Source organism: Dipodomys ordii, unplaced genomic scaffold (genome assembly GCF_000151885.1).
Source record: "Dipodomys ordii isolate 6190 unplaced genomic scaffold, Dord_2.0 Scaffold144, whole genome shotgun sequence".
In the NCBI taxonomy this organism is placed as follows: Eukaryota; Metazoa; Chordata; class Mammalia; order Rodentia; family Heteromyidae; genus Dipodomys; species Dipodomys ordii.
Window position 1 is genome coordinate 1,443,341 of NW_012267360.1, and position 13,159 is coordinate 1,456,499.

A 13,159-nucleotide genomic window follows, 5' to 3' on the forward strand; every position below is an offset into this window, starting at 1 on the left:
AAAAAAAAAGAAAATGTTATTCTTCTGATAAATGGAAAATCAGTAGCAAGTTAGGAGTTAATGTGAGAACTGTGGCATTTTAAGCCTAGATTCTAATAATTTTAGTGTAGTTCATCCATATACTTATGACAAAAATGATGGATCTTTTCCAATTGCATTTTAGAATACAATTTAATTGAGCTATAATTTCATAGCTCTGTTGAAAATGGTTGTGATATCAATGACTTGGGATGTTTCCTTTTGTTTTGTTTCTAATTTTAAAAAATGTGGTGAAATTTTCTATTCTCAATTATCTTTTCTCATTATAAGAATGTTCCCTCTGTTCAGTTTAGACTAAGACTACCCTAGAAAAATGTTGGTTGACTTGTTATTTGGTTGTGTAGCAGTTTCAAACCTAGTTTATTTAGCTGGTTTGTAAGAACATTGCTTTTTTTGTACTTCTCAATTTGCTTTTCTTTGCATTTATATTTTAGTCAAAATGAAATCTGTGATGCAAATATTATTGAGTTTTACTAATGACAACTTTAAAATACTGTATTATCTTACAAATATAACCACACACACACAATGGCAAGATATCTACATTGATGTAAAAAAAACGACTTCAATTATATGAAGTAACTTGGAGAAAGTTAGTTGTGCATTTGTGAAACTATATTAAAAAAAACTGTCCTCAAAAGTAAACTGTTACAAATGCACAGCTGAGCAAAGGTAAAAGTCAGTCAGAACCAGCTTTTGCTTCTCTCTTGGCCTCCTAAATTTGAACAAGTCATAGAAGATCATGAGAGTTCTGGAATAGAGGAAAAAGACATCTCATGTCTTTCAAATATATGTAAGATGACTTAGACCTTAAGATAGCTCAGTGTGATTTAGGATTACCTTATTATCAAAACATTCTAGGAACCACTTATTTTTCCTCCAAAGGAGATGAAAAAAAAACTTTCATACTTACAATATTCATTAGTTTAAAGGACAGTGTACAAACATGTCAGTCACTGGCTTATATGATACATTTGTAGGTATGTAAGATCTGGAAAACTAGGGGCCATTATTTCTTTATGTTATGTTCTCTTTTTTTTCACTATACATGCAGCCTTAGTGCCTACAAAATAGCTGGTTAATATTCATTTTGACATTTCCTTCTCTCTTACGGACATTAAAACTTATCTCTCAAAATCTACCCTATCGAAAGGAGATTATATATTTATATGTGGTTAAGAACAGATTATCAAAGACCAAATCACAGAAGAAGAAAAATAGTATTTAAAGTTACCTCCAATTAGAATGGTCTCCAAGGAAGAGAGAGGACTTTCTCTCCTAAAAGGCCAGGCCTGGGTTTTACATCTGCTAGAATTTACGCTGCATCATTCTTTCCAAGACACTCTTAAATGCTGGGATTTGGACACTAATCCACCTTCTTACTTGGCAGTCTTTTGTACTGCATCTTAATCAGGGAAAGGAAACTCAAGGTGTCCTCTAAATTTGCATGTTGAGATTGCTGCCTGCCTTTCCACTCAGAATTAGATGCTAACCTTTGTGATGATTTTGTTATCTCTGTTTGTCCAATCGAGTACAAGTTGTAGCATGGTTTCTTGACATCTTCATCTTATTATAAGGTTCTGGTCTCATTTCAAGTATTGACTACAATCTCAGGATCTTGGCATTTCAGTAATTTTGATTTTGTCATGTTTGCAAGGAGAATAGAGATACTAATCAATAGAAACCTTTATTGACTTAAGATTAGAAATGTCAGTGTTGCACTTTGCATGGGAAACTTGCCGTAAAACATACTAGTTTTGAAACTTTGGGTTTATTCAGAAGTTGTTTTTTAAAAACATACGTTTTTGTCCGTTGTGAGGCTTGAACTCTGGGCCTGAGTGCTGTCCCTCAGCTCTTCAGCTCAAGGCTAGTGCTCTACCTCTTGAGCCACAGTGCACTTCTGGCTTGTTCTGTTTATGTGGTGCTGAGGAATTGAATGCAGGGCATCACGGATGCAAGGCAAGCACTCTACCACTGAGCCACCTTCCCAGCCCTTCAGAAGTTAATTTATTGGATGTTTATAGGCTTTACAAACTAAAACAGGCTTTGAAAACATATTTGATCTGATGTTTTGCAGAAATAAATGTGTTGCACAATGAAATTTATATGTTTATCACTACCTTTTATGTTTACTTTTGAAAATGCAAGGTGAAATTTGTTTCACTAATGAACCTCCAAGCTCTATGTTTTCTTAGTCTTAACACATCACTACTTAACATTTACAAGGGTTTCTTTTTTTTACAGTTTTCTTTTACATTCCAGCCAAAGACACTAATCACCTTTCTATGGAATATGCCATTGTTGTATTTAACGGGTCTTTGCAAAAACCTCACTTATGAAGTGAGCCATAATGAAGCTTGATAATTTTTTCTGGCTGCAACAGTGTAACCCTCTCACTCCAACCCATGAAAAAGCTACAGCTGAAATAATTAAAATCCATACGCTTAATGATCTGTGCCTTCTGCAAGGTGGTACATTACTGTCTCTAACAATGTTTAATAGCTCATAACATTCAATACACTTAATCATCAGTTACTGACGTTTGTTGTACTTTTGCATACTGAAAATATCTCAAGAGGGGGGGAAATGCTTTGAAACAGACTCAATTACCAATCCTTGGTAAAGAATACTGGGCCTGACCAAATGAGGACACACATTCACCTTTGGAGTTCCTTGAACCACTGAAGCAGGTCATCTGGCAGCACTGGAATTCAGTTAGTTGAGGCACTTTTGATTGACTAATGTCCCACTGTGCTTTGTGCTTAACAGCCACTGTGAGATTGTGACTGTTTGGGCCTACCAGCCACCTGACCTCCTGCAGGTCACTCTCTACTTGGGCTTTGTGTCTATTTAAAATGAGACTGTGGAGAATCCAGGGTAACCAGAAATTCTCCAATCTCACAGTCAAGACTGGTCCCAACAAACTTCTCACATTTCTTACCAAATGTCTCATTATCTCTGAGAGCTTCTTGATAGAAGGAAAACTGTCACAGACCTGTCTCTTTGTTAAATGACAAAGGAAGGCAGGGTGCTGTCATAAATATGAACTTGTTGTGGATACAGCATGTATAATAGTTTTATTCCTGAGAAAGATCAGAGGAAGTTTTCTTCTGCATACTGCATAGCAAAGCCAAAGATTGTCTTGGTTTTCAGTGGCAGGACATGAATTGTTGCAGAGGATTAGTACTTAAGGAGCTCCCGGGATACAGCTTATTTTTATGAAGAATTGACTTGAAAATGTACAGATATGTTGGGACTGAGTAGGTGGCTCAGTGGTATAGCGCTTGCCTTGCGTGCATGAGGCCCTGGGTTCGATTCCTCAGCACCACATAAGCAGAAAAAGCCGGAAGTGGCACTGTGGCTCAAGTGGTAAAGCACTAGCCTTGAGCTGAAGAGCTGAGAGACAGTGCCCAGGCCCAGAGTTCAGGCTCCACGACTGACAATAAAAAAGAAAAAAAAATAAACCAAATATACAGATATTCAGTATTCCTCAGAGAAAGATGATGTTGTGTTTATTGACCTTTCCAAGGATTTCAGTTACAGCCACCTTACTGAGGAGGGCCTGTGTTATTCTCTACTGCTGTTGAGTAGTCCCCAAACTGTTTTTGGACATCTTCCCTCTAGCAGCCATGGCCCCTAGAGGTGACACAAATGAAGGAGACATCACTGCGTTCACCTTTGTTCAAATATCACAGCTTTCTTACTACTTCTTAAACTCAGGAATCCAACTTTAGAAAACAAATTCAAAAAAAAAAAGAAAGGAAAAAATATCTCAATTATTTCATTGTCAAGTTTAAGGCATTTGGAACCTCATTCGACTTTTCTCCTTGCTTCAGTCAAAATTTGTTTTCGTTCAAAGTGGACAGTACCTGGCAAGCTTTACCTCCCTCTTCCCAATGAACAAACTTGCCTTGTCCAAGGTATTTCTAGGAGCAAAGAGATTATGGTTATGTTTATGGTTTCTGGACTGGCCAAAATTAAAGAGCAGGAAAATAATGAAGACTCAAATGTACACAGGCGTTTGTAGTCACAAGTACTCACCATTTAGACTTGAGGAAACTAAACAGAGAACAGGAAGCTATTTAACCAAAGCCACAGTTCATTGGTTTGGCAGTGTAGGAGTTTGAACTACAACCTCAAGCTTGTTAGGCAGAATCTCTACCACTTGAATCATACAACAGCCTGTTTAGTAATTTTTATTATGATCTTGAATTTTATACTGTGAGGATGCATAGGCAACTATGGATTATGAGTTATTGACTGGGGACCACAAACAGTCCCTGGAGAATTCAGTCTCAACCCCCAAAAAACAGGAAGAAGACGCAGGTATCAGCTGGTAAAACCCCCTTGGGCCAAGCAGATATGGGGCTGGATGATATTAAGAACCCCACCCTCATCTCCACTAATGCATTCTGTCATCCTACCCATAGATGAGGCATTGGTAGGAGGATCATAGTCTGAAGCCTAGCCTCAGCAAAACCTGCAGGACCCTATTTGAAAAACAACCTAAGACCAAAAGAGCTGGGAGTGTGGTTCAAGTTTTAGGATAGTAAATAAAAAGCCCTGAATTCTCGCTCTTATACTGCAGAGAAAAGGGGAATCCCTATGCTAGCATTGCAACTTCTGTACCCTTCTCTACCAGAGTCATTCACTTACCATTGCAGTTTGCTCTAGGTCAAATGAAAATGGTTTCCCACAGAGGTTAGGAAATGGGTCAACCAGGATCGTAACTGCCTTTCATGTATTGTATTGCCTCAGTCACATTAGCAATTGATCAAAATGATAAAACATTCACAAGTTGGACACTGTTCAGATTTGCATTTTTAGTTGTGATATTCCTTCTTTCCCTGGTCCTACAAGTATGTGGTTCTGATAGGATGTACACAGAGAGTCAGAACTTGTCCAGTTGTGCAGCTTTTGCATTGCTGTGTAAGATTATTGATGTCTCATGAAGATTTGTGCCTCAGAAAAATCTGTGAAACATGTTCCATAGTCTATGATGAGAGAGAATAGCCATGGCAAAGAAAACACTGCTCTGAGACTTTTTTTCTATCATCTTCTCTAGGAATTCCACAAAAGAGACAGAAATATAAAATGAAACAATTGCTCATGTTTTATATACTTAGACAAAGAAAAATACATGGCTGTAGGTATGACATGTAAAAACTGTTGGTTAAAAAAATGGGAATAGGGAACTTTCCTAAAGAAAGCTCATCAGAAGATTCTGACTGTTGTCCTTAGTAATTAAGAGTGAGAATAGTGGAATAGTGTTTTGATTCATTTGACTTGTCTGCATTTTTCAGTTTCATAAGAAACACATTTATTCTATAAGGAAAAGTTGAGCATAGATGTTACCAGGTATGGGAGGCACATTGAAATTCTATTGTATGCTACAGTCCATCCTTCTAGTTGTTTTACTCCCTCTTATCTGTAGCTACAATATTCTCTGCTTCCCCCCTTCCCCTATAATTGCAGTGCAGCAGACAAATCCTATGTTTGCCATTGCTGAAAGCGTGCAAAGGAAAAAGAAGTTAAACCCTGCTCAGCTCAGAAGACTAGAGGACTAATCCAGCTGCCCACTCCTTTCCCCTGTACTCTTTAGCCTGACGTTTACCATAATTTTTCCTTGCTTCTCATGGTTTTCCAACAGCTGTCATGCTGTTTACAGTTTTCTTACCTTGCATCCAGGCCCATTCTCAAAAGAATGAGCCAGATGATTTCCATAACCTCTATGTGGTTTAGAATTTTCTTCTTAATATGATTTTCGTAAGTCTGTCTTCTGTCTGCTTTCCTTCTGTCTGCAGCATTGTACATTCCAACAAACACTACACAGCTCATATCCATTAGTGTCTACCATCCCAGTGCCTCCAGGGTAGCCCAGGAGTCAAGACAAAACTGACCCAAAAACTAAGCACCATTTTCTTTTTTATACATCTTATCTTAAAGTAATGACTATTTTTATTGGAGAGATGTTTTATTGCTTTAAAGTAAGATCTTTATGGGGAAGAAGAAGGGATGAAGAAGAGCAATATGGTCAAAAATTCAATTCATAGCTGACAAAATTAAGAAAAATGAGGAAAGGGATGGGTTGGGAGAGAGAGGTAAGAATATTGAAAGCGGTGACATTAACCAAGATGCATTGTATTCATAAACTGCTTTGTTGAATGGTAACTCCTTTGTAAAGCTACTTAAAGATAATAAAAAATATTTTAGAAGACAAAAAGTAGTTATGAGTGGAATCAAGTAAAATACATTTCCAAATCTGTAATATATTCACCATTTTCCTTAGTCTGGTTTAAGGTACTAATTATTATGATAATGATAATAAAGATTGAGCTCCTCTTAGAGAGGAGGCCTCAGGGTAACTGCTTTGAATGCAGTCTAGCACTTTTCACTGGAATGGGAGTCTGTGTGGCAGCTAATTCTATTTTTACCCCCATTTTTATATTTGAGGGGACTAATACTTGCAAGTTGAATAAGCAAGAACTAAGCTCCTGAAATAGTTGGAGTCAGAGTGCAAATCTGGGTCATCATCACCTTAAATGTTTGTTCTTTTTTACCCCCTGAGATGAGTATGTAAAGCTTTTAGAGCAATACACATATGACAAGCATTGGTATAAAAGAACTACAGAATATTATTTGCTGGGTCTCTCGTCACTATTTCAGTGGTTAATTTTTTCTTTCCAGCAGATGAAGGTGGCTTCAGGAGATCAAAGCCTTTACCTAGAGACTGGGTTCTGAGTGAGCTCTAAAATCAAATAAATGAGAGAGAAGGTGAGAAGTTGTAGATTGGACCAAGTAGATCCCTGTTACCCTTTCTCCAACACTTAATCCCTTTCCTGCACAGCCCTTCCTATACTCGGTTAATTATTTCTGTCTTGCAGAATAAAACCATTCCCTGGGAAAATAGCTCATTTTATACTGATGAACTTAGTTTTATCATTTTGTAATATAGATTTCCATTTAACTCAGTAAGCCTACAACTGCAGGGATATAAGACACATTAAAGTTATAGCTGATTTCTGATTGCCTTTCCTTTGGAATCTTTAACAACATGAAATCATTTATATGTGTTTCAAATGAGCTTTTACTTTTAATTTAAAATGAGTGAAATTACCTTCTATTTATCTTAGAATGATCTCAGAATTTAGCCTGAGTTTTCTACTTGCAAATTCATCTCTTTCTCTCCCTCCCTCATGGACATCCACTGGATACTGAGATACCCGCTCTGGGCCCCAGTTGATTACCTCCACCTAAGAATTCCATACTTCTGATCTGTCACTCAGTGTCTTTGAAGCATGTACTTTGAAGAACAAGTGATCAAATGGACAGCATCTGGATAAAGCACCATCACACTGCCCTGGAACACCCCATTTGGTGATGTCTTAGCCATTCCATGCTGGATGCGGTGAACTTGGTTATACCTCCTGGGGTCCTGTGTTTTCTTGGAGTAGCTCTAACTCAGTGGTTCCCTCTTATTCAAGCTAAGGCTCAATTTGCCATGCAGAATCCCATGCAGCTACTAGTTGGCTATGCACAGCACACACCCCTCTCCTTGAATAAGTGAGTCTATTCCCAACATCTTATCTACCCAACAATACTGCCAAGGAATTTGTTTAGCTTTATTTGTGATCCTCTCAATATGTCACTGGATTTGCCTCAGTATGTAATACTCTTTCCATTCTCACTGAAAAAGAGAAATATCTCGGCAGCACACACATGTAAACCCATGGTTCGAAGCCAGCCTAGACAGAAACCTCTGGTACTCTCATATCCAATTAACCACCAAAAAGTTAAAAGTGGAGTCGTGGCTGAAGTGGTAGGGCACTGGTCTTGCCGGGGGTGGGGGGGAGGGGGAATGAAAACAAAAACAAACAAACAAAAAACTATGGGGCAGCACCCAGGTCCTGAAAGAGAAATCAAGTAGCTTTCTTCTCTCCACCTCAGATATTTGCCACTTATGTCTTATTTGGAAGAAGGAGGATGAGAGGAGTAGAGAACATGAAATAGACTTGAGGAAGGCTGTGACACTTGTGTTGCATTGGTGTCTCCTAACTACAATCTCAACTTTAAACTTTATTTACATCTCTTGAAAATTCACTAGAATGCCATTATAAAAAAGATTTTTTCACTCATTTCAAACCTGGTTATATATCAAATCTTTTGTTTATGCCTATGCATAAAACTTAGGCTTGGTGGACAATATAATATGCTCGCAGCAGATAAGAGCTTCTTTTAGAAAGCAGCATGATATGGTTTCCTGTACGCCCACATGCTTCAAGTATAAAAAGTATTGCCATAAGGGTTTAAATAACTGTAACAACGAGTGAATGGCATTACGTTCTCATCTGTCTGTAATGTAAGAAGATGTGTTGGGGATGTGTGTGTTTTCTATTTTTTTTTCCTTTGTGTCTCAGGGTAAATTACAGATTGCTCAATGCTATCATTGGCTTTATTAACAAGTGAGGTTTTGTTTGATAATCATTTCTAATAACGATATTGAATAAATTAATTCAACTCTTCAAATTTATTGAAAGCTTTTTTTAATCCTTGGTTAACTGCTGAGATGAAACTCCATTTATGCTTCCTCCCCGCCCTCCTGACCCCAGTGAATATCCACCCACACATGCAGTATGAGTATTATTTGAGTTAATTATCTCGCTTTGTTTCCCAGTCCAGGGATCCATTTGTGCAAATAGTGTACATGGCTCCACTATTGTTATATATCATCTGTCCCATCTTGTCTAATCAGTCCCTGAAAACCTTTGTCCATGTCTTAAAGACCTCATTACTATCCACTTTTCCTCTGAATCAGGATTCCACTTATTTTCCTAGTCCTGGCCCTCATCAGTGCTTTCTAGACTAGAACCATATCTGCCCTGCTTACTCATTTCTTAGTCCCAGTTGGACCCCCTTGAAGTTTATAGAATTTATAGAACGTGATAAAAATAGTCCTCCAATACACAAGTTCATTCATGTCACTTCTCTACTTGACCAAAGTTCTTTGATGGTGTTCTAGGCTCTACCACCTCCCTCTCCAGCCACTCCCTCACACATCTGTCCACGAAGCTGCAGATCCCAGCTTTAGATCCACTTTTGTCCCAACCACTCCATTCTTCATGGGAACAGCTCACTTTCATTTCCCATAGCCCATGGAAGCTAATAGCTTTCTTCCTACTAGCCTCATCTTGAATATGCAAATCACTACTTTCTTCACAGGACTTCTTAACCATATGTCTATTTTGATACTTAGTCACTGTGTTCTGCTGTAAGGGGAAAGGTTATGAAGGATAACCCCAAGGAGCTCTTTAAGACATTTGCAACAGAAGGATGGAAGACTGGACCTTGGGTTTCTGTCTTAGCTTGATTAAGAGGATAGTCTTAAGGAATCCTTTGAGAAATAAATTTTGTCTTTGGGATGTCAGTAACCTGAACTAGTTGCCCGGTAACTAACTGGCATTATTTTCAAGAGAGATGAAGGGAGGATGATTAAACTCGGGGCAGGTTCTTAGTTGTGACACAAATTGAATATATTGTCTTCATTATTGTGGTTAAAAGTATGATTTTATTCCTTAGTTTTGTTAACACTTGTCCATGTGCACTGGTATGCTTGACTTCAAAGGCATTCTGCTGGTTTGGAGCAGAGAGACGCGTCAGCTGCTCACCCAACTTTTGCAATAAGAACAAAAACTATGCATTTGGAGATCTTTCACGTTCCCACCTGCTCAGCCTCCTGTCTACCCACATGTCTCTCCCCCTTTGTCTTCCAGGTGAGACCATGCGGATCGCCTCCTCTGAGTTCGCTGATGACCCATGCTCCTCAGTGAAGCGGGGCACCATGGTGCGGGCGGCCCGGGCTCTGCTGTCAGCAGTAACCCGCTTGCTCATCCTGGCAGACATGGCAGATGTCATGAGACTATTATCTCATCTGAAAATTGTACGTATGCAAAATATATCCAAATTTGCTTTATGTGAGTGGCATTCTTGGCCAGGTCTGAATGCTGATAGAAAATGTTTCTGTGGCTCCTTACTCATCTACATGGTACAATGCCAAGATTTCAGAAAAAACATACATTCCATAGTATACGCAGAGTCATCTAAGACTTGTTTGGGCCATTTTGTTCCCCTCAAAGCACAGTGTTTGGATCATTCTTTACTTTCTGGAGTAGGTGTCACAACGTTCTTCTAGATTTCAAGACTAGATTTAGTGCATCTGCTTTTGGCTTCTCTTGAGATTCACAGCTATGTAGGTTCATATGCTAATTCAGGGTAGAGGGAGCTCTTCTAGATAATGGGCCAAGTACCCACTTATGCCAAGCTTATTATGGATTATGCATTGAACTTTGTATATGTATGTATGTGTAAATATATATGTGTGTGTGTGTGTGTGTGTGAGTAGGTGTGTATATATGTGTGTGTGTATATGTGTGTATGTCTGTATGTGTGTGAACATACACATACATTTTTAGCCTATCTTACCCCCCCAAAAAAGGTTTTTGGTTCACAGTTTCCAGAATCACTTTTAATGCACCAAGCCTGGTATCTAATATCTCTGACTGAGTCTTTTTCCATCTTCAAGACCTCCAACCTGAGCTGATGGACATAAAGTAAATTATAGCACTTCACAGTTTCCAGAAAATTCCCCAAGGAACCAAGGAATCCAAAGCAGAACTTGCCCAAGGAGGATTTTATTTTTTGTTCTTCAATTTGTCCCAAAGAATAAGCCCTTAAATACTTAGGGAAAGAAATTCAAACTTGATGAAATACACAATTCAATGAGAAACTCTGCTTGTTTCAGAAACTTTGGGGAGACCACAGAGCATTAGGATTGGATTAATCACTGGATTCAAACCAACTAGGTTTTGATCTATTGTTGTCCCCTTGCCAACTGGATTGGCATCACCATTATGTTCTTACAGCTCAGCTCTGTCACCTATGCAAATGGGGTTAGTGATGGCTCAGCTATATAAATGCTGAGTCAGGGAAATTCCTAGGAATACTTACCACAGAATCTGGGTGTAAAATGAGTGGTAATCAGGGGCCCCTTATAGACTGTGAGCCCCGTGCGTCTGTCTGCAGGCTGCAGTGCCAGCTGTCCCTCCTCCAGGTACCTCTGTTTACACAACCTTTATGGCACAGAGAACTTTCTCCTCAAGTATGCTAGGAGAAAAGTTTTACCATTTTACCTTGCTAGCACATTTGATCTTCCGAGACTACATTCTCATAACAATATTTCCCCAGAAAGACAGTCTTCCTTTATCCTCATATGGGGATGATAGAAATGAACTTAAAGAAATTAACCCTGTATCTCAACTGATTGTCTAGGCTATGGTAAGCTTGTTCAGCCACCACTGGGAAGTGATGACAGGCTAAGTATCCTTCCTAAATTGCCCACCTACAGAAAATGCTCTTTCATTCTGCGTCTGGGATACCATAGTGGCACCAGTTGCTAGGCAATCCTGCCTGTCTGCACATCTCTTTGACTGGTGCTGTCAGCTGATAATACAGCTTCAGCCCGTTGTAATGTGCAGTCAATTGCATTTTCTTCTCTGTTCTGCAGATTAAGGGAAGTTTAAAAAAAAGAACTTAGCACAAAATCATGCAAAGGTCAACCCAGCAATATTAAGTACTCCTGTCAGCCTGTCAGTTGTAAAATTAAAAATGAATGTAGACTAAATAACACATTTGTTCTACTTAGACCTCAGCTCCTGTAACCAGCAGTGATGGTGGACTGTTGCCCTCTTGTGGAAGAAATGAAGAAGTACACTGAATCAGCTAGGTTGTGGGTCGAATCACATTTTGAATAAGTCCTGGGGTTCATGCACCACCCACCAAAAAGCTTTGAGTCAACAAAATAGTTATAAATTAACAAGCTCATAATTTTGCCTAGCAGTGTGTTAGTTTTTTGCTGTAGAAATACAACAGCCCCTCACAAAATATTATAAGTATCTATTCACTTTTTAAATTTAAGATGGAAGACAAAAATCATTTACTTCTAAATGCTTTGATTCAGCAGGTTAACAACTATCATCTACAGCTTTACCAAGATTTGTTTTGTTTAGACGATTTCTAATAAGAGCAAATTTGGGATTCCAATATTCTGTTGGTTTGGATGAATGAAAATTCTCTATAATAAATCCCACAGCTTCTTGTAATGGGACTGCTAGCTAGCCACTTAACTGTTAAGCATTACATATGGTATTTTAATATTCATCTTTCAGGCCAGATGCCAAATTTTGGGGTGTTCTTTCCAGATATCAATTTTTCTCATATATTTGTAACTTACAGAAAGGTAGAAAGAATTACTTTCTTATTGATGCTCAGGTTCATGTTTCTTCATCAATCCTTCACCAAGTAGATGAAAGGCAGTCAATATATTTTTCTCTAATACCTATCATCATTCTCTACCTTGCATCCTAGTATATAATTGTTGGCATATCAAGTCTTGTAAACAGATGCTATTTAGACTCTAAAACCTCTGCAGATTTTATGTGTTTTGGCAGTGTATAGCTCTTTGCAGTCTTCTGCTTTGCACTTCTATTTGGAAACATAAATTTATATGTCCTCCCAGGAACTAATACAATATACAGGTATTTTAGTTGCATGTATTAAGTTTACCATGCCCATCATACAAGTATTTTTAGTGCTTTAACATCAAAGAAGTTTCATAGGACTGACAGTACAAAGATTTTGCTGATGCCTTTCCAGATTCAAGAGGAGAGTGTGAAAACATTGGCTCTCACATTTTTCCAAAGTCCAGTTAGTGGGATCTGATGCTTGTTAGCAAAGCTATGCCAATCATTTGTACATTAGGCACTGTTAAAATGATGCTGAATTTTGATCAGTTTTATTACTGAGATTGCTACTGAGTGGTTTCCTAGGCAGACACCTTTTTTTACCTTGCAATCAGTTGACATTGTCAGTGTGTTTAGTTAATTCATGGCCCGGCACACTTTAAAAGTAATCCTTCATTCCAATCAGTAGGGATAAAGAGGATATTTATTTTTCTTAGGTTGTGAATTCATGTAATCAGATTATATTGTCAATTATTTGCATGAAGAATGATATTACACATAAACTCACCTAGACATGTCAGAGAAAACCATCACCTTTTTTTCAA

At 38.3% G+C, this 13,159-nt stretch overlaps 1 protein-coding gene across 3 annotated transcripts in view; it reads left to right on the forward strand.

Moving 5' to 3' along the window:
- Window positions 1-13,159, forward strand: part of Ctnna2 (catenin (cadherin-associated protein), alpha 2) — a 1,112,116-nt gene that overhangs the window by 328,786 nt on the left and 770,171 nt on the right. For all 3 annotated transcript variants that reach the window (XM_013031823.1, XM_013031821.1, XM_013031822.1), the window contains exon 4: window positions 9,810-9,976. In XM_013031823.1, coding sequence (XP_012887277.1) covers window positions 9,810-9,976 — 167 coding nt within the window. The remainder of the gene's footprint in view (window positions 1-9,809; window positions 9,977-13,159) is intronic.